This window comes from Lipophrys pholis (assembly GCF_963383615.2).
Source record: "Lipophrys pholis genome assembly, chromosome: 8".
In the NCBI taxonomy this organism is placed as follows: Eukaryota; Metazoa; Chordata; class Actinopteri; order Blenniiformes; family Blenniidae; genus Lipophrys; species Lipophrys pholis.
In genome coordinates, this window is record NC_137630.1 from 21,639,520 (window position 1) to 21,661,287 (window position 21,768).

The 21,768-nt window shown below is 42.5% G+C and overlaps 1 protein-coding gene across 1 annotated transcript in view; it reads left to right on the forward strand.

The window, feature by feature from the left end:
- LOC308113484 (membrane-associated guanylate kinase, WW and PDZ domain-containing protein 1-like) overlaps window positions 1–21,768 on the forward strand; it is an 80,641-nt gene that overhangs the window by 12,229 nt on the left and 46,644 nt on the right. The window contains exon 2 of the mRNA XM_080469827.1: window positions 12,853–12,969. Coding sequence (XP_080325953.1) covers window positions 12,853–12,969 — 117 coding nt within the window. The remainder of the gene's footprint in view (window positions 1–12,852; window positions 12,970–21,768) is intronic.

A 21,768-nucleotide genomic window follows, 5' to 3' on the forward strand; every position in this document is an offset into this window, starting at 1 on the left:
TAGGAATGATTTTCAGCAGAGCAGACACCTTTAGTGAGCAGATTTCAGCCTCACGTCAGAAGTTCTCATCACCTGCTGATGCATTTGAAACCTTGTGAAAAGTAAAACATTTAGTACCCATTCTTCACCCTGACTAACGGAGTCTTATCTCAGCTGATCCTGTTTGAGCCTTTCAGGCCCAGTAGATCTTGTCAGACATTTAAAAAAATACTTTTGATAAGCTGTCCTTTCAAAAATGATTTTCTCAGATATATGTGATGTGACTCTAGCATAATGTTACACCTCGTAGAGAATTTCTTTATAGGATTTTAACAATTACACAAAAATTATTTTCACTAATATTCAACAAAGCCCACAATGTTAGTCCCTGCATTACACTGTCACTAATCAAAACGGTTCATTTATTAATCATGTGATACAATTTCCTACAAGAACACATCTTCAGTATTCGTTCCACTTTTTATGTTTGATCCTCAGATGAGAATGATAAAAGAGAACTGAAGTTCGAGGCAGAGATAAATCACATTAATGACTGAATGAATGTTTCACCTCAGTCCCACTCAGCATTGGGGACGTCTTTTCGCGTGTCTTTTTGATTGCACAGAGAACATTTTGCAGAAAATCCCTCAACCATTGTGTCCACATCATTTTGTCTCTTGCTGGCAGGAAGACTCTTTGATAGATAATATTTTTGAGGCTTTAAGCATGTGCTGTTTTTTTTTTTTGCATGTTTCACTTTCTTTGCACTCTGTTTACCAAAAACAAACAAAAAACAGACTACGCTCTTCTCTGCACCATCTGTTGTCTTGTCACCCATGGGGGATACTTAGATTTACCCAACGAATCAATCACATTGCATCACTGAAAACCAGAAGCCGTGCATGAGTGTAGGAAGTCACATGTCACAGAAAAACATCGCTGTCGGAATCATTCCTCTGTTTTCCCGCTGTTTCTTTGCAGTACCACTTTAATCACCTCCTCTTCCGTTGTTTTTGTGAGGAAGAACTACCATTTATGTTGGGAGACGAAAGCAAAAGGCATCTGCATATTTTGAACATCGCACACACTTAAGTTGGTCGCTGGGATTTGATGCCTGTCTTTATTCTTCAGCCGTCACTTTGCTGTGCAATCCTTCTTGATTGAAACTGAGACGTTGGCTCCCGCGTGAGTGCATCATCCCTGCTTACGCTTCCTCCACCTGAAACCACGTTTCCCGAACTCGTGTCATTTTTGTTGTGTGTGTTTTTGCCAAATTTTTCCAGCTAAGTCTACTTTTTCTGCTTCGCACATTAGCTAAATCCTTAAAAAAAAACAAAAAAAAAATGCCCAGTTGGCATTTCTGAAATAGTGCTTCCACTGTGCAAAAGAATTGTGGCAGCAGCATTCATCTGGTAACAAACTGAGGAAATTCACATGACCGATTAGTTTAATGACTCTTTTGACTGTCGAGTATATCTCCCTCTTACTGCTGTGCATGTCTGATGCGTGGCTTCTCGCTTACAATCTTTTTAAAAGTTGTGATAAATATGTCAATGTTATTATATGTAATATATATAGTCTATGATTAAATCCTATGTTAATTATTCTAAGGTTCAACACAGCAGATTGCTCATATTCTGGTCTCCTGTTCACGTGTTTGTTTGTGGGCTGCATCCACAACACAAGCAGCCCCTTCAATTACAACCCTCAAGGTGCAAATTAGTGGTTATTACACCCCGTGGAAAAGCTTCCCTGTCTTCCACTCCTTCATCCAAACGCATAGAAGCCATAATTCACGCCTAATGTCTTAACTCCTTGTGTTTTATCGTCTTTCATTGTATAAGTTGGTGGTGGGACAGAGTAGAAGCACAATGCTGTTCGCTGTGGACACCGGCTTCCTGGGCTCTCTCGTGTGTGTGACAGTGACGTGAACCAGAAGCAGCCTGCAAGAAGTCATAACCTGCTCACACTTTGAATGCGGCATCATGCTTTCATCACAGGCTTTTCAGCTTCAAGCTTCTTTCTTTCTTTTATTTTTTACACGCCTCGCCCATTTGCAGGAACAAGATGCAATGGACACATTAAAGCAGCAGCTTTGTTTTGCCAAAAGTGGCACATTTAGGTGTTTTGCTTCGTTTGAGCCTGATTTTCTTGTTTTGTCCGGTTTATCGTCCATCTTTGGTCGATGTTGACATCTGCGATTGGGCAGGCGGTGCCCCCACCTTTGAAGATTGAGCTGTCAAGTTATTCCATTTTTCTACAGCCGTCACTCTTGTACCAACCTCCGTTTCTCTTCTGTTTTTCTCTCTCCCTTTTCTTCCCCCATCGTTTGGCCGTCTGGATAGCAGCACAGAGTGGAGGGAGTGGTAGGCCTCGGTTCTTCTGGTTATATTTAGCAGTGAACAGATGCAGCGCACTGGAGCGGAACATACCGCCTCTGCTCCCCTTCAGTGTGCGTGTGTGCGTGTGTGCGTGTGTGCGTGTGTGCGTGTGTGCGTGTGTGCGTGTGTGCGTGTGTGCGTGTGTGCGTGTGTGCGTGTGTGCGTGTGTGTGTGTGTGTGTGTGTGTGTGTGTGTGTGTGTGTCTTCCTTCAAACCCGCTCTCCCATCATTCACTGCTCACTGTTACTCAGCAGCACCGGAGAACTGGGTCAGGCCGGGCCTTGCTCATTCCTCCTCGCATAAACTGTTTGTTCTGCTTTGTCCAAACTGCAGAAACCTTCCTAAACCGGTGTGGAGTGGACAGTGTGGCGTCTTTAAATAACTTCATCAGTCAATTTTCTATTGAAGGCAGTAAACAGAAGATGTCGTTAATCTTCAGTTAACTCTCTGGTTCTGTTTTCTCTTTCTGTTCGAATCCTTTTACACAGAATATATTTGCAGGATTCTGGATATGGTGATGAGTCTGTTGCCATCTATTTTGTGATGATTTTCTTTATCTAATGTCAATTATAATATAATATGACTAAATCTTTGTACAAGCCATTCAGGATTTTTCCCATATGTGATCATGGGTTGTTTTTTTTCTTAGAAAGACCAACATCTTGAGGTTATTGTCCATTTGATTCTCTATATAACTTTGCTGTGAGATAATCCAGTAAATAAGTGCACTGATGATTGTTGTCAAAAAAACAAACAGGTTTTCCAATAAATCTTGACTTGTATTGTTTTTTTGTCACGTTTATTTGTATTGACAAAAAGTACAAGCCTGATGAAAACAACTATTCCCTCCTCCAACTGATTCATGTTTTTGCTTCCTCTAAATCAACATGCTGCTTCTTCAGACAGTTACTGCACATCTTTCTGTGAGCCTTTTACTTTTACTTTCATTCAGAGCCGTTCTTCATTGCATCTGAAAGTACAATAAAAACCTCATTTGTAAAGAAATCAAACCATTCTGAAAAGGCCAAACACATAAAGAAATCTTCAGTACGATACACCAATGACCAATCTAGTATTTCCCGTTGGTGAAGCAACCATGTTTTTGATTGTGGGAGGAAGCAGGTGCATGCACATCAGGGAAAACATGCAAACTGCAAGAACATTGATCACTATAAAAGCATCTGACACCTTTTGTGCTTGAATGATTCACAAGTTAAAGTCATTTGAAACAGATTTTGCTGAATGTGATGATGACGTCTTGTGAGGCTCCGTGTTTCCTGCTTGTACTGACGTTCTCGATGGGAAAAACATGAAGGAGGCCTGGGTGTGGCTGGTTGTGGAGGCCGTTAGGGGACGGTGAAGGGCGGAGATTGTGTGAATGTGCTCTGTGTTATGACATCAACTGATGGTATGAACTCTCTCAGTATAATAGCTGGATATTTCAGCTACTTTCTCGCACCAGTAGAGTCAAGGGGAAGCACTTCAGTGGGAGCAAGAGTATCTGATTAGTTTTGCTTTCCTGCTGATCTTCGCCACTTTCAGGCAGCTTCTCCTTGGATTACTGGATAATGTGCTGTTAAATGCTCTCATCTGTAATTGGAGAGTCCAGTGTTGACTGACGGGATGTCCTGAGACCAACAGGAAGCTGCTGAAACAATGGAAATTACTGTTTAGGAACCAGCATTTCCAGTTCCTACACTGTGGCCACCATTTAGAATCAACCAGAGGAAATACAATATTATTTGTTCCCTGGAGGAAATGCCGTTTCTTTGTCTTCAATTTGAGCTCAGGGTTATCAGCCTGAGATGTCTTGAGACTCCCACACAAACACATTTAAAGATTTTGAAAATAATATATATTTACAATATTAGACAATTGGTGTTTGCTTTTGTGTCTGTGATTTTAGCTTTTTTCTGCTGCAAGAGCTTGAGAGCAGACAGAAGGAGGCAGACAGAGCGGAGCCTTCCTGATCAAAATGTGACACACACACACACACACACACACACACACACACACACACTGCTCTTTGGTTCTGTCATCAAGAGTATTATTTTCTTCGGGGTGGGCACAAAAAGGAATTGAACTTACTTTTGAATTACCTATTTGTAAACATGTGTGTTGTTAAAGGTCATTTGAAGACCTTTTCAGTTTTGTTACATTTTAATTGACAAAACGGACAGGAAAATGCATATTTGGCCTGTTATAAGATAATATCTCCATATGTACTTGTTTCATTCAATACACAGCTGTAGATCCACAGTCATGCAAAAAATAAAACTTTCAAGAAAGTAAAGCAATTGATATTAAAGTTAAATGTTGGTTTTTGAAGAAACAAGAATTTTTTATTTTATTTTGTTTGTTGTGTTGTACTGCGTTGTGTGACTGTCTGACTGTGTTTTTTTGGTTTTGTTGTTCTGTTGTGTTGTTTCATTGTGTTGCGCAGTGTTGTCTTGTGTTGTGCTGACTTTTGTTGTGTCGTGTTGCTGTTTTGTTATGTTGTTTTGTAGTTGGATTGTTGCATCGCTATGTTGTGCTCTGTTTATTTGCTGTGTTTTATCATGTTGTAATTCTGTGCTGTGCTGTTATTTTGCGTTGTTTGGATGTGCTAGGTGTTGTTTTTGTTGTATCGTGTTGTGCAGTTTTGCTGTGTTTTATCGTGGTGTTGAGTTATGTTGCTATGTGTTTTTGTTTTGTTGTGTTGTTGTATTGTAATGTTGTGTTGTGCTTTATTACGTTAGTACACCTGTCCGTATACTGAAACAAATTCTGTTAGGAAAAAGTTACCCTGGATCTTCTCCGTCTCTCAATATTATGTTCCCGGGTTGACACCACAAAAATCTGCATATTTCTACGTGTGAAAAAGGTTGTAAGTCACTAACTCTTTGCATGAAAGACTCACCTGGATTTTTACATGTTAAGAAAATAAACACATACATTGTACATTTATAGACTTTAGACAATGACTGGAGTTTTAAAATAATGTTTGGAATTTGTTTTAGTGTAAATACTGTGGGAAAACAAGAGTTTAACATTACCAGTATTGCCATGTTCTTTCTCTATTGTAATACATATTTTGCTGTCAGTAATTACTCCCCTTAAGAGCGGCATTCTCCCACAGAGTAGCGGTAATTTAGGGATTTTTTTTCTACTGTGACCAGAGTAAAGCTACAGTCTCCCTGCATGTGTGGTCTGCCACTTGGTGTGTTTCCTTCATTTGCCACAGCAGTGTTACGTATTATATCTGCTATCCAACTCACTCCATGTGGCTCTATTCAAATAAAAATACTGGTTTAATGTTGCAGGTGGTAGATTTTCATGCTTCAATACATCATCTCTGAATTGAGTGAAAACTCCAAGCCTGTACCTAAAGGACATTCCTCTACTTCTAGAGTGTAAAGGAAGATGTACCCTTCATACAATCATCCAAACTTCCTTGAATATTGAAGAGACACTAGGAATGGAGATGCTAATAGTTGAATAGCAGATGGTAAAGTGTTACTTTAATTTAGGATTGTTAGTTTGCAATGAACAATTTTCAGGTTCTGGGTCAGGGGGCCCTGGAGCTAATTCCAGCTAACGAGCAGGGACACACACACACACACACACACACACACGCACACACACACACACACACACACACACACACACTGGCAATATAGAGTCACTATTGAACCTCACATGTATGTTTTTGGACTGGAAAGAAATCCGGAGAAAACCACTGCAGCCACAGAGAGAACAGGGAGAGAGAACATCAAACAAACTATTGAGCATCTCTGAAAACCTCCCAGTGCAGCCTGAAGGGATTAAGTGCCACATCTTTGAAGCAACCTTTGAAGGCCTGTTTTTTCTATTTTCTTTTCCCGACGTCACTTAATTAAGATCCGCCACTGGGGGGCAGCATCTCACAAAGGTTTTGCACACACACACACACACACACACACACACACACACACACACACACACACACACACACACACACACACACACACACACACACACACACACACACACACACACACACACACACACACACACACACAGCCCCTCTCAATCACTGGTTGGCGGTGGGTTGCCATGGTAACGGGTCTGTGTGAAGCAGGCTTAATGATCGTGAGGCTCTGCGACACAGAGGGCAGTGTTGAGCTGGAGGACAGCAGATGAATCCCAATCAGCAGCTGAGCACACACACACACACACACACACACACACACACACACACACACACACACACACACACACACACACACACACACACACACACACACACACACACACACACACACACACACACACACACACACACCACAATTAATACTCCATAAGATCTTAGACTCGGCTCCTCTTACAGAAATATAATCACAACCACCCACACGAAGGACTGCTGCTTGGATCTCTCCCTCACTGCTTTGAAATAAGGTCTTCCTCCCTCAGTCTTGACTGACAGGCGGTAACAGTGACGTGTGCTGATGACAGCTGTAATGTGATTACTATAGACGGCTGCTGCTGTAAGGCACAGCCTTTTGCCGATGTTTTAGGCAGCTACTACCATATGGTCCTCCTCTTCTGTCAGGCAACTGAAATCACATTTTTATCGAAATCTTTTGAAATCTTTTTTCATTTTTATACCACGCTTGATATTTGGAGATAGATCTTAAGAGATGTACACTTTGTGTGAATTTGTTTGTGTGTGTGACATGTTGACAGGATATAGACAATAATTTGTCTCTTTAGATGTGTCAGTGCACACACAGCCCTCTCCCCAACCCCCACTCCCATTCCCAAAATGAGATGGGATGCATAACTAGATTTAAGGTTATGTAATGCTGACTAGAGGCATGGAGGATGTGTATAATCCACTCTTATTTGGGTTAAATCTATCTCCATGGCACTCTGTCTATCTGTAAGAGGACAGGAGCTCCCTTCTGCTTCATCAATCTCGAAAAGCACCAATCTGAGTCGCAGTCTTTTACCTGCCATGTCTTCAAATATCTCAGCTCTCAGGAAACATCTTTATACGTACCACTGTTTTAGGTAGTTTTATTATTATGACAATAACATCCCCTCAAAGCTATTATCGTTTAATGACAGATTGACTGTATGTGATTTTAACTTCACTTATATAGCACCTTACAGCTGTGTGAGCAGCCCCAAAGCGCTTTACATAGCTCATCACATTCACCCATTCACACACTCATTCACACACCATTGGAGGCTGCAGCCTTGCAAGGCGCCGTTGCTCCAATGGGAGCAGTTTTGGGTTCAGTGTCTCGTCCAAGGACACTTCGGCATGGAGACAGGCAGAGGTGGGAATCGAACCTGCAAACTTCCGATTGGGAGACGACCGCTCTACCAGCCGAGGCATCTTCAATAACCTGCATGTATTCAATGTGTTCAGATCAGGAAAAAGTTCATGAAAAAATAAATCTTTTAATAGACAAACATTGATGATTTTGGATCATGGAAAACAAAAAACTGAAAATATTTTAAACTCAATTTAAATGATCAAAATGTGCCCCACACAGAGAAATCAATTTGTGTTTTTAATGATTTGTAATCTATATGTTAGATTATTCATTAGCTTTTAATGCACAATCATATTCAACTAAATTTAAAATGACTGTGTTACTAATAATAACATCAGTTTTTACCAGCATTTGTTGATGGTGACATTTAGGTCAGAGCACTAATGAATTAAGCGTTCATTTTACTCCTACAAAGACGGACGGTTGTTAAAGCATAGGAAGTAACCGTAGTGGAAGTACGTGTATATTAGCAATATTTTTCTGCCTATGCGGCTATAAGCAATATTTCTATGCTATTTTGGAAAGCTGAAGAATATAATATTTTGATAATGAAACTGTTTAATTTCCCTTAAAATGTATCAAACAATGACACAACTGAAGTGTATGACTTCAATCCACCAATGTCCTGTCAGTGTGGATGAGAGGACATCCATGTCTCTTTCTTGAATTGGACATATGAGTGAATTGTCTACTGCAGTGCAACATCTGCATATTTGTTTTACAAAACATGATTTGTGACTGAATATCCACACAGAGATTAAGTAAACAGAATATGAAACACAGAGACACACACACACACACACACACACACACACACACACACACACACACACACACACACACACACACACACACACACACACACACACACGCGCACACACACACACGTGGGCACATGCACGCACACCACAGTAGTGTGATTGTAATCTCTGATCCACGTGGCTTTAATCCTCATAAATATTGAATATTTGATGACTTTCTCATTGATGGAGTGCGACACCTGGGCAGCCCGCCCTCCACTCGCTGGCACGTACCCTCGGGAGGGGGTTGTTCCTGACACCAGCCTTTATCTCAAGGAAAGCATCTGAGCCAGCACAACTGACAAGGCACTGAATACCACCACTAATGTATGTGGAGCATATTTCATTTTTGATGAGATGTTGTTTCTATAAATCAGACGGCTACAGACATGAAATGCAAGTGTTTGTGTGTCTTTGTGTGCTTGTGCGTGTATGTGTGTGTGCACGCGCATGTGCCTGTCAGTGAGAGAGAAAGAGGGTGCTGTTGTGTCTGTTTTTTTGTTTTTTTTCCTTTTACAATCTCGCTTCTGCTTGCCTAGCAGGGATCGTAATGATGGTCGTCAGCACTGGCTGGTTGCTAGGTAACAATTACCTGACTGTGCTTTGCTAGCACTGAATTACATTGTGTGTGTGTGTGTGTGTGTGTGTGTGTGTGTGTGTGTGTGTGTGTGTGTGTGTGTGTGTGTGTGTGTGTGTGTATACATACGAAAAAATACAGCAAAGAAGAATACAAGCCCGTGACTCCATTTCTGGGCAGAAAACCCCCAACCCTCTACCCTTGATACCATCATAGCTTCTCCGCTCCTGCCCCTGGTGCTTCCTGCTTTGTTCCTGACCTGTGTGGGAAAATCTTTACCTCATACACGTCTTCTATCTGCAACATCTCAAGGAATGAATGATGTCTAGCTTTTTGTTTTGTGTTTGAGGTCTGCACTTTAGAGAAGATGACTGGTGGTCGGAGACGAGACACAATGCACGTGTGTGAACAAGACGGAGGCAGGTGAAAAGGTGAAGGAGGAAGACACAGTAGGCAGTGAAGGTTGATGAGTTTAAGTACCTGGAATCAACCATCCAGAAGAATGGACGGGTAACTAAAGAGGTGAAGAAGAAAGTGCAGGCAGCAGGATGGAGACGAGTGCCAGGGCTGACGTGAGAGAGAAGCTTCACAAGACAGTACTGAGACCTGCCATCATGTTTAGTTTGGAGACAGGAAGCTGAACTGGAGGTGGCAGAGATGAAGGTGCGCTTTTGTGACATTTTCATGAGGAGTGAGCAGGATTAGAAAAGAACAGATTGGAGGGAGATAAAGTTGAGCAGTTTAGAAATCAAGCTGAAGAGGCCATGTTGATGTGATTTGTGACGTGATGAAGAGAGAAGAGTTCATATATACACTATAAGCTACCAGGGCGAAGGAGAAGAGGAAGACCTCAGAGAGGGCTGGTGGAAGTAGTAAAGGAGGACACGGAGATAGTTTTTATAACAGTAGAAGAAGCAGATAGATATCGATGGAAGTAGATGATCCACTGTGGTGACCCCTGAAGAAAACAACCCCCAAAAAAACTACAAAAAAAAACCCTCAAAGATTTTGTGCTGATCATCTAATCTCACTCTCAAGAGTTGTTTCCAACAGATCCAGATTCAGAAGTGGTCGTTGGGATGGCTGGAGAGAAAGAGACAGGGCAGAAAACACCAAACAGAAAGCTAATCTGCTCACTTAAGACTTGCCAGAGGCAGGAATCACAGACATCTGAGATGTCAGAGATCCTGCAGGAAGGCACAGAGGTGCAGGAAGGACAGAGAGGAGAGAGCACAGATTACAGGCCAGAGAACGACAACATCTTGCAATGGAAGGAAGGAGAGAGACTCAGTTCAGGAAAGAAGGAAACGGTCAGTAAGTAGAAGGTTAAAGGCAGGGATGTCCTGTTCAGGTCAGCAGTATGGGATCAGGGCTTACTTTAGAATTTCTTAATTTCATCGCCCTTGGAAAATGGAGCCAATGAGCTCAACTAACGTTTTTTCTTAATGACCTGCCATAAACTGAGAACCATCATGTCACCTCACTGTAGCGGCATTAACAACACGGCAGCTAATATGTCAAAGTATTTTAAAGTAGAAAGCCAAAATAGTCCTACGCTCGCTTGCAATATCTGCATTATCAACGTTTCAAGAGGAGGAGCCAATTTGGTTCGAAAAAAGGAAGAAAGAAGTAGATACACAGAGCAGCACGGATGATTCACTGAGGGTGCTTTCACTGCTGCTGTATTTAGACGAAACAAATCTGCCAGAAGTTTGAGCTGATGAGTAACGCAGAGGACTCTTTAAATGCACAGATATCGACAACACGCAAGAATAGTGATGTGTAAGCTGTATTCAGGAAATGCCTCACGAAGACTGGCTTAAACTGCTCCATACAACAAACAAATGTTCGGTCTATAACCGCATGGCTGTGAAACTTTGTGTTCTGACCTATAGGGTGTCCTGCTCTCTTGGCATTATGTAGTGAAACAAAATTATTTCTAAACAAAAAAAGGCCACGTGTGTCACAAATAACAAATCCATTACCACTTTGCAGGTAAATATAGCAAGAAAAAATAAGTATCAAATGGGTCCCAATACAATACAAATCTTGATATAGCATTTACATTGGATTCATATGACTTATAAAAAACCTTTAAATTAATCTAATAATAGGAAGGTACATCCCATCGAATGAGTAAAAGAGTGGACAACTCACTTGATAAATTCTGATGTTCCAGTGTATTGAAACGAAATTGCATAGTTTTCCCAACACTGCAAAAATCAACAAATATGTCAGTTGTATGTTAGTGTTCATACATGCCAACTTAACATTGAAAAGAACCCAGAATAGAAAGTGTTACAGTGGGGGTATCAATATTGGGGGCTAGAATATCGAGATCCCATTGCTTAAAAAAAAAAAATCGACAACTACCTAAGTATCAATAATTGTGCTCATCCCTCGTACAAACAAATGAATGATGAAGATTGAGCACTATCTACAAATTGTACTTGAATCAGCTGAGTTCTAGTTAGCAAAAAGTTGAATTGGATTTTTAGATATTGTTGTCCTCTTTCATCCTGCACCTGCTGATCCAAAAAGCTGCTGAGTGAAAAACAAAAGTGGGGGTGGAGGCTTAACCGTCTTCTGCTGAAAATCGCTTTGTATTTGCCAAGCCATGTGCACTTTCAATCAAATTGAAATAATTTGATCAGAATCCTCTCTCATTAGTTCCAGTTGGATGTCTGTGTCTGTGACTTTAAACTCTACCTACTGACCGACTCTCCCCTCACACTGAGCCAAGGGAGACTCCAACACTGTGATCTGAGGCCGGCGGGAGGCCGTGGCACCTCCCCCAGAACTGGCTGCCAGCTCTCCCAGACATGGATGATATATTTGGAGATCATTAAATGGTCCTAAATGAGACCCTGGCGTGAGAGCGAGCTCTGACCATCTGGCCCCATTGTGAGAGTTGGAGCTCTGTTCAGACTCGGTCATCAGCATCAGCCCACCTGATTGGATGGATCCAGCCAATCAGAGCGTGTTTTAATCAATTAGAACAAACCTGGGTCAGGCTCTGCTCCACAGAAAGAACCAACCTGTAATCCATACGGTTACAGTTTCATCTTACAACATAACAGACAATATAAGTGCAATATATCTATGAAGGCCACACTTTATTATCTAATACTTGATACTGTTGTTGAGTACTGCGATAAAATGAGTCTTTGAGAGTTTCACTTCAATATAATAGTGTTCTTTCTTCTTATGGATCCAATTTTAACTAGAAGCAACTGCACCGCATTTCTGTTTTGATCACATGAATTTCTATTTTCGAACAGCAGCATTTCAGAAAATAACCAATTTCTTTTGGCATTTTAGTGGTTTTTCTTGATTTTTGTGATTTGTTTGATGTAATGTTCAAATTAAGACATGACATTTGATTTTAGTGGTCAAATGTGTCAACATGCAGAGCAACAGTTTAGCTCACTGTCATTAGAATTTATCTATTAACAGAGTTTTTAGCCTAAACTCTCCCCCTTTCAGTTTTTAGTGTTTGTGTCTCACATGACCTCAAAAAGACATTTAATTATGTTCTTCAACTAGAACTAAGACATTTTGCCACCGTGACCCCATGTGGATTAAGCTGGAAAGAAGATAGATGGATGAGCCACATCCAGTGGATAAATAAGGTTTTGTCCTGTGTCTTTAAGTACGTAAACTGTGCTGGTTTTGGATCTGCGTACTGAGGACGTTCTGTGCTGTGGTCTTGCTTTTGATCCAATTAAAAAAAAAGAAAGAAGAAGAAGATATGTTATGAAGATATGTTTTTATGTCATGTTTGTTTACGTCAACTGTTTATTTCTTTGCAGGTCACAAGCTCAACAAAGACCTGAAACACTACCTAAGCTTGAGGTTTCAGAAATCTTCCCCTGACCATGAACTGCAGAAGACCATCCGAGCCAATCTGTACCGTCATGCTGTGCCTTGTGAGTAAAAAAAAAAATGTTCGTAATAATCTGATGCTGGCTGGTTGAATTTGGACATCTGGCTGAAAGATGGTACTTTTAAACACCCTCGAACAGAATTCTCCCCATATTCACCTTCTTGACACATTTTCTTTTGGCTTCCTTGTCATTTCTTTCATCTCATTTTCACTCGGGTATAAATGATCTCATTGCGCATTATTTCCCTTTTACCATTTAAAATGCTCACTGGCTGTGGTCACCATCGATGAGAAGAAAAACGAATACTCTCCTACAGTATTTTTTTATTGTTACTGTGTCTGAAAGCCATTCTGGTGTTGACCCTGTCTGAACATGGTTTTTGCAGCTGTCTCCTGTAGCTGTAAATATACAAAGAGTGTGTCTCGAGCCCACGCCAGACTCCACAGCTGGGCTCGCTTACGTCACAGTTGGATCCGCAGCCACTCGCTTTTCATACTGTACCCATGTCATGTTTGTTTTCCCAAACAAAGCATTTTGCTGGACTTGTTGTGGTGATCGCAGGACTTGAGGCGTTACGTGTTGCAGTGAGGCAGCGCTGTGAATCGACAGCGGCGTCGAGAGCTTATGTGTTTGTGTTTTCCCATGAGAAATTTAATTGATTATCACAGATATGCACAGACATGATTTAATCAGCTAAAGAAGGGCCCATCATCTCCATCAACCAGCGCGTCCTGCTCTCTGCTGAGGATTATGCATGCGTTGTCATCACAGCACTCCCTAACAAATTGCAGCTTCCAGACTAATACTAATGTATTTTCCTCTCCTTTTCTCACTTGTTTTTTTTTTTTTTGTTGTTGTTTTTTTTCTTGTTGCTTTTTTTACTCTCTGCCTCTCAATCTCTGGCTGCCTGTCCTCTTACGCTCTGCCATGTGATGTGTAAATCCGACTCTCTGAGCTTCCCCCGGTGCCCTGCGCAGGATTATGATGTTCTGATATATTGAAAATAGATTCCTGTCTGATTACGATGAGCATGTTGGACTTTTGCCAACATCGATGTACGGTACAGAACACACAGAAATATCGAACATGAACAGAACGTTCTTTTTGTTGTTGTTTTTTAACTGTAGATCTACAACAATGTTGAACACTTTGCTTTACGCCTCTCATCTCTTCATCTCAGTCAATGCACCTGATTGATGCATGCAAAAAAAATTTCGGGAAAACTAAACTAATAAAAACAAGTGTTGTACCATTTTCAAACACACTCCTAATGCATTTGGGAATGTACTTTCAAATTACACATTGTATTGTGGGTAGTGTTTGAGTGCTTACCTTTAGCTACTTGCCAATACTAATTACAGATACAAGTGCTTATCAAATGCCGTTAAATCATACTACGTACGCAAACGATATGTGAAGGCTATGAGTTGCTGTGAATCACCTGCACACAGCCTCTACGCTATGTTCATCTTCGACAGACTTGCAGCTGTAACAGTACACGTATGGCAGCGTCCTTTACTTTTGTCATTCTCGTTAGTATTAAAGAATCTTAAAACCGCGGACATCGCTCGTCACCTCGTGCGAACCTGCGAGCGACTTGACGTGACATAGTACTGTGGATTGTGTCGGAGAGCTTTTTCCGAGTACCAGTCCTCCGTCCAGTATCGGACCCAATACTGGATAGTGGTATTGGTATCAGTGTATCCCTGTATAGTAGTTTAGTGGCTTGGTAATACGATACAGTAATAAATTGGTTGTTCTAAGTGTTCTGTCGAGTTGCTAAACTTACACAAGGTAGTTTGATGTCATCACCATTGAAGAATTATTTAAGTTTGGATCAGTCAGGGTAAGCTTTTTGTGGACTGCAGATAGCCTGAGATTATTTTATGACAGTGTCAGAAATACCAAACTTGCACATGAATGTTACAAGAAGAACAGCTTGTGTCTCTTTTAGCTTCATTATTTACCGGTGTCAGACATAGACGACATACAGATTAACATTGTCATAAACATAATCTGACTGATCTTTCACTTCACATGATGTGTGTATACTGCATTTTGTTGTTGAACAGCCACCTGACCACGCTACAGAGTCTCTCATGATATTTCTTGAAGTAAAAATACTTGACATTTGCTGTTTGTTTTGCAGTGTTAGGAGGCTTCAGAGTCTCTGAATAAAGCATCCTTGTGTGGCCACAGATTGTGCGCTGCAGTTTCAGGAATAAATCATTAAAGGACAAGGCTCATGTCAATCTATATTTTCCCTTGAAAGAATTTCTAAACACGTTTTTTTTAAGAAAACCTTGCCCGGACCTTATGACATTAGGTATTTTTGAGTGGATTGGATGAGTAAGTGATTATTTAAAGCGGCATTAAAATAAACCACTTTGTCCAGTTTCATTGTGATAAAGGATTGTGTCATCCAGTGAGAAAAGAGTGTATTTATTCGTTCAATTCGTTAGAATTCAATTCATTGACCACTGGCTGACCCTCAGGGAGGCTGAATACATGTTTTTTTTGTTTTTTTTTATTGTTGGGGAAAAGGGGGGGGGGGGGGTTCCTAACACAGTGTTGGTCAGTCTGACAGCTCACACTTTACTTCTCCTTCCTCTTCCCTTCTTGCTGTCCCTCCCTTTCTTGCTTTCTTGGTGACCTAGTATCGCTGCCACCTTCTTGTTTTATTGTTTCTCTCTCTCACGCACACACACACATGCAAATATTTCCTTAGCATGACAAGGCAGAATGACAAAAGCAGTCAAATAAAAGCCACACTTCTCCGCCCTGTGCTGCCTTTGTCTGGGTGTCTCTGGTGTCTCCTCCCCCTCTCTTGAGTACATGTGTTGCCTCCTCTCCTCATGCCTGACTCGAACAGGTGCCCCTTACCCTCCACCACTGACCGAGGTGTTGTTTTTTTTTTCTCTCCCCTGAGCATGTGTGAATGTGATTTTGTAGGAAAAGCAACCCCCCCCCCCTTTTTCTCTGATCAACACTCCCACCTCTGCCTCATGGCCCCCTCCTACAGATGGCCTTTGTTATCATGTGCGGCAAATGTCACAATTGATAGAGAAGTCTCTCTCTCGTGGGATTCATTTCCCTCTCACGTCTACAGCTGCTGCTTGTGGATGAGGGTTATCTCGGCGTTATCCCAGCGTTGGAGCCACAGAGCGAACCAATCCTCCCTCCCCCACCTGATCTCTCCCTCCCTCTCGCTGTCGCTCTCCTCTCTTCATTTCAAATCCTCCAGTGAGTGTCAGCGTCCCTGTGGCTTGGCGGTGGCTGCTGCCTTCTTCTGTCTCTCTCTGTCACAGTCGAGCTGCTCGCACTGTCTCCCTGCCTCTGCTGCTCTCACCCTCCATCTCTCCCTCTCTTCCTCTCTCTCTTCCTCTCTCTCTCTCTCTCTCTCTCTCTCTCTGTTTCTCTCTTTCTCCCTCCCCTCCTCGCTGTCTTTCACCTCCCTGGCTTCCTTGTTTTCCACTCCATTGCCGATCTTGGGGAAATCATTGTGGGAGACAAATTTCTCTGTTTGCCGCTCGCACAAAGGAAGGGATTACGGCTTGATTTGCTGGCTCCAGGCTCGCTCTGCATCCAGGCAAGTGGCAGCTCCTTATTCTCTCCTTTTTTCTCTCCTTCTTGCTTGTTTTTCCACTCACACCACAACCATCCGCCATCCAAAGCCTGTGATGTATGCATGGCAGAGAGTGTGTGTGCGGTTGATGCTGTGTATATAGGCTAAGGGAATCAGGAAAGGTGGGGGTAGGGGTGGGAATTATGTGAGGGAAAGAGGGGGGCAGGCGCACTCGGAGCAGGCACGTCCAACCCAGAGGGACAGATGGCCAGTAGCCCCGGTGCTTTTTCCTCTTTGGTTTTCTAATTCACTCTGCAGGCTTTGTATAAGGCCCACTAATACACAGAGCTTCTTTTCAAGAAGCAAGAGATGGCTGCTCTCCTTAGCTGGAATAGGGAGGGAGTATCTGTGTGTGAAGAACGGACAGGGTACAGGGAAGGAGAGGAGAGGAGAGCAGGTGGTGGAGGAGGTGGGGGTCTGCCGTAGAGCCGGAGCAGGTTTTTAAGAAGAGGTTAGGATAGGAGAGAAGAGGATAAGATATGAGGAGCTGAGAGGGAACAGAGAGGGGGGTCATCAGCCTTGAATGCATGGAGGTCAGGTCCAGATGCTGCTCAAACAAAAGAGCTTCTCTGGGGGAACGGCAGGGGGAAGCGTGGCACTCGCCATTGTGTGTGTCGCTGCATTGCAGGGTGCTGCCGGGGAGCCTCATGCTAATGATGGCCATTCATTCTCGTAACGGATGAGTGGGCCCCAGCTTCTGTTTGCCTGCTTTTCACATACACACTGTTCATATCTCGTTCATGTGATCAAATATCTGTGGCGCTGCGACCGATGTGGAGTGGAAAAACCACAAGCTTATTGAGGGAGCCGGGCAAATGTTTGTAGCTTTTTTTTTGCATAGTTTGCATAGTAATGATGCACGAAGACAGGTGCAGACCCTGTGTGTGTGTGTGTGTGCGTGTGTGTGTGTGTGTGTGTGTGTGTGTGTGTGTGTGTGTGTGTGTGTGTGTTTACAAGGGTGTGCAAGGTTTATGTTTAATGCATTTGTTGGTGTAGTCTGTGCCAGATTCCTCATGTTTCACAGATGCAGTGACAAACAGGCTTCATTTGTCATCATTAAAACGAGTTACATGCCATGTACAGGCCAAAACGAACTGCAAATCTTTTCCTTTTATTTTATTGTCACAGTGATTGGCAGATGGGTGGGAGGTGGCCCTGGAGGCTGTGGTCTCTGATGTTGTTTTGTTATTGACAATCTCCTTCAGGCCCTTTGCAAAGGCATCCTACAATACATCATCCAGAAGAAACCTTTAAAGGAAAACAACCTCTATTTTTACAGCTGGAGTTTAGAACACACTGTACCCCCAAGTCTTGTGTTAGATCAACTTAATTAATCCTGATAAAGAACCACTGTGATCAGCAATATGTACTGTTACTTGCAATTGCTAAGTTGTTGTTTCAGCTTCCTATTCCAGCTCATGTAAAACAACCTTCCTCTGATCTTGTGTTTAAAGATGTGAAGATTGTTGACAGGATCACCCAGTCACTGAGGTGAAGGTAAAGTGATCAGTCTCTGAATAATGAGCTTCTATCCTGTCCCTTGAGTCTAGAAATACCTCATATAATCATGTCTTTAAAGCTGAGGGGTAACTTTAATGCCTTCATGTGCCGACCTCAGTCAGATTCAAACATAAATCTGCCCCTTGAACCAAAAAAAAATAGAGTTTGGTTTTGACGGGCTTTAGACAGCGAGCTTCTTTAGCTGATCACAACCTTTGAGGACAGAGAAATGAACAGTCGATTCTCTGTTATGCTCATGAAGACTCATCTGTGTGTGAGTGTCTTGTGATAATTCTGATGTGAATCTGCTCTGGTGGCTGCTTTGCCTTCCTCGTAGCTGACATCACTTCCTCCATTGAGTGTTGTGATGGTGCTTCACCGATCTGAAACTGAACATGTTTCAACTTCCAGTGCGAAATGTTGTAATTATGCCTCTGCAGGGTCTTTGGTCATCTTTACCCCGGTTTATGAGTCCTCCTCTTATTACACGGCCTTAGTTTATCCATAGTAAAGTAGCCACCAGTGGAAGATTTCGCTATGCCCTTTGCACCGTTTGACCAGCCTCTTAATTTACATACTGTATTTAGATTAAACAAAACAAACAAGTCCTTTCAGGGCAATCAATTTTATTCTGTCATCGTAGCTAAGTTGTGCCCGTAGCCAGTTTGTGAGGTGAAAATAACAATACGTTGCAGGATATACTGCTCTATTAAGCCTGTGTAGATGACGTGAAGCAATAATCTGACTTAAGTTGATGCCACTTACCCGTCTGTTCCGCCAGCGTAAAGCAACAGCCAAGTTTAATGAGGGGAAATAATTGAAATCACTTGCAAATTAACATGTCATATTTGTTTGTTACCTGGAAAATGTAATTTCAAATTAGTACTGTTTCGACAAATTAAACTCACATAATATTAAAGAAGCAATAGAGATGCCTGTATGATTAATCTTTTAACTTCACTCCGAGGGCTCGATTTGCTAAAATCAGGCATAAAGCGTGTTAAATTGATGAAATAGATTTTGCCGGTCATCTAAGGATAACACCATGCGCGAGGAATATTCAAATGAGGGTTTGCGTGCACTGTTTACGTGAGATAGACCTGTTGGAATTTGTTTGCGTGAGTTCTCCATGCAGTGACTGAATGGCGCCCTGAGCATGTAAGCATGTGAGTTTGTGGCCCACAGGCACGAAATGTAGTGTTATACAATGGAATTGGACACATTGGAGGATGTTATCAAACATTTCGGAGTGCTACAGCAACTAAATCGGAATTTGTCCGGGGAAAAAAAAAAATAGTACAATGTAGGAGATGATCGGTCTGACAGTGAGAAAATATTTCATCATAAAGTTTGCAAGCAAAAATCTTGGGGAGCCAGCTGAGGAAACACTTTACATCACAACAACCACAACATATCTATTAAAGGCTGAGCCTGATTTGATCACCTTTTAAAACAGGATGCTGTGTTATTTTCCTCAGCTTCCACATTATCATGCACCAAATTATTTGCATAGAGCCCCTGTTGCACATTCAAAAAGGTCTGTTCACTCTCAAACTACCAATACTTGAGTGGACTCAGTCGAAGTTTGGGTAATTTAAGCGAAGGCACCTTTTTTGGGGGGGGCTGTGGTACAATGAAGCTGTGTGTCTGAGTCTGGACCCTGTGTATCCTTCGCTGCTGTCCTCTTCCCTCAGGGCAGCTGCTGGGGTTTGTGGTCAGGTTACCGAGGCAGCACTCCCTGTCCATGCAGGTATAGGCCTGTGCTGCCAGGTACAAGCTTTCCTTTGGTCAGCCATTGGGCCATTAATCTCCTGAGGTCCTAATCAAGTCCAGGCTCTCCGGTTTAGTCTCATCAAAGGATAGTAAACAAATCCAACCAGCCAACAGTGCTGCACCAAAATACTGGCTGTCAACCTTTACACCTTTGTTCATGTTAAATACATCAGTAGCACCTTCTGTTTTGGCTATATGTCCCTCTCTTTTCTTATCCTTTAACCCCGTCTTAACCTCCAGAGGTTTTCTCAGTCAAAAGACGAGCATGAAGCCCAGTGTTTATCATGAGAGACCATGTGTTAGGTAATGTCAAGAGTCTATATTTATGACTAAGATAGTGGGAGAAGGCGAGGGGAAGAAGCGAAAGAGGGAGGGCGGGAGTGGGCGGGAGCATGCAGGGGGTTGTGGGGCTGCAGCCATTGGCCTCAGACAGGAACTGGAGTGTGAATAGCTCACATTGGCTTAGCCTCTAAGCTGGGCTGGACCTCTAATTTGCTCTGCTTGTAGAGCTTTGAAGAAAAACGGCAGCTGCCTACGAGCTGCCTGCCTGAATGAGCTTGCAAGCTGGGAGCTAGCACTTGCACACAGACAGCTGGATGATCCATGGCTGGCTTGGATAGAGCGAGGAAAGCAGAATCCAGCCTGCTTGGAGTTGTCTTGATGAATATTTCTCTGGGAGAAGGCGCAGAAAGGAAAGAGGCAGCAGTGGCGCTGTAGAGGTAATTCTGTGACATTTACTTCTTCTCCTGGGAGTGATGCCCCGGCTTCCGGGATTACATTGGAGGAGATGTGGGTGGGGAGAAAAGATGGTTAAACAGAGGCAGAAATACAGGCAGGTAATTTATAAAAAAAAAAAAAAAAATGATAGACCATAGGAAGTGCTTCTGCTGATTTGCAGCGTGATATCGATGAACTGTGATGTTTTGTGCTGTGTATCTTTGATGATGGCGGAGCCGTGCGTTCACACATATCCATGTTATTCTGTCTAAGATGGTGTTTGTTTAGGGGCCGGCTTTAAACACTGATTTGTTGACACACTGGTCTAATGTTAGAAAGCATTTTGTGCCTTACATTGCCTCCTGCAGTTGTGTTTTTCCCCTCATCTTTTCTTTTCAATCTTCCCTTTTTTCTATCTCCTTGTGTCAACTCTCCTTGTGCAGGAGCTTCTCTCTTCTCCTTTCAGCTTTCCGCTTTAAATGAATCTCCTTCCCATTTTCTCTATTGTGCATTTTCACTCCAATAAACAGTGTCTTCTCAAGCACAGCCTTGCCATCTTTTGTGGCATTTTACTAGCTTTCCAAACTAATGATGCTTCCGATTGTATGTGCGCTTACCCACTATTCATATTCAGCCCCCCTCCCTCTTTCTGCTCCCCCATATTGAAAGGGGAGAGCTGGGGAGGGAGTTTGGGGAAACAGCAGGAGAATAGCGGCTGGACTCAGCTGTGAGGAGTGTTGTGGCGCGGGCTGAAAGAATGGCCCGTTGTGTTGGGTAGCAGCAGTATTGTGTGTCTGGCCTCACTCTGTCTCTCTCTCTCTCTCTCTCTCTCTCTCTCTCTCTCTCTCTCTCTCTCTCTCTCTCTCTCTCTCTCTCTCTCTCTCTCTCTCCCTCGCTCTCCTTTTTCTAATGGGTAACTCCATCATGGCTTTATTCACGCAATCACAGCTAGAATCCTGCTCCTTCTTCCACAGAAGAAGTAAAGACTTTTGATAAATGAAGTAAGCCGTTTCCATGTGCTGTGCATGTCAACATCTAGTCCAATCAGATGGAGTCCTGCTGCACTAGATTGTATTTACAACCGATCTTATTTCACTTCATTATTTTAACACTATTTTAGATGTGGTTCCAAAAGGTCACAAGTCCGAAGCACAAAAGGTGACTAAAAACAACAAATTCAACAGCTGCTCCCTGTCCTAAACACAGAACTGCACATGTGCTCCAAA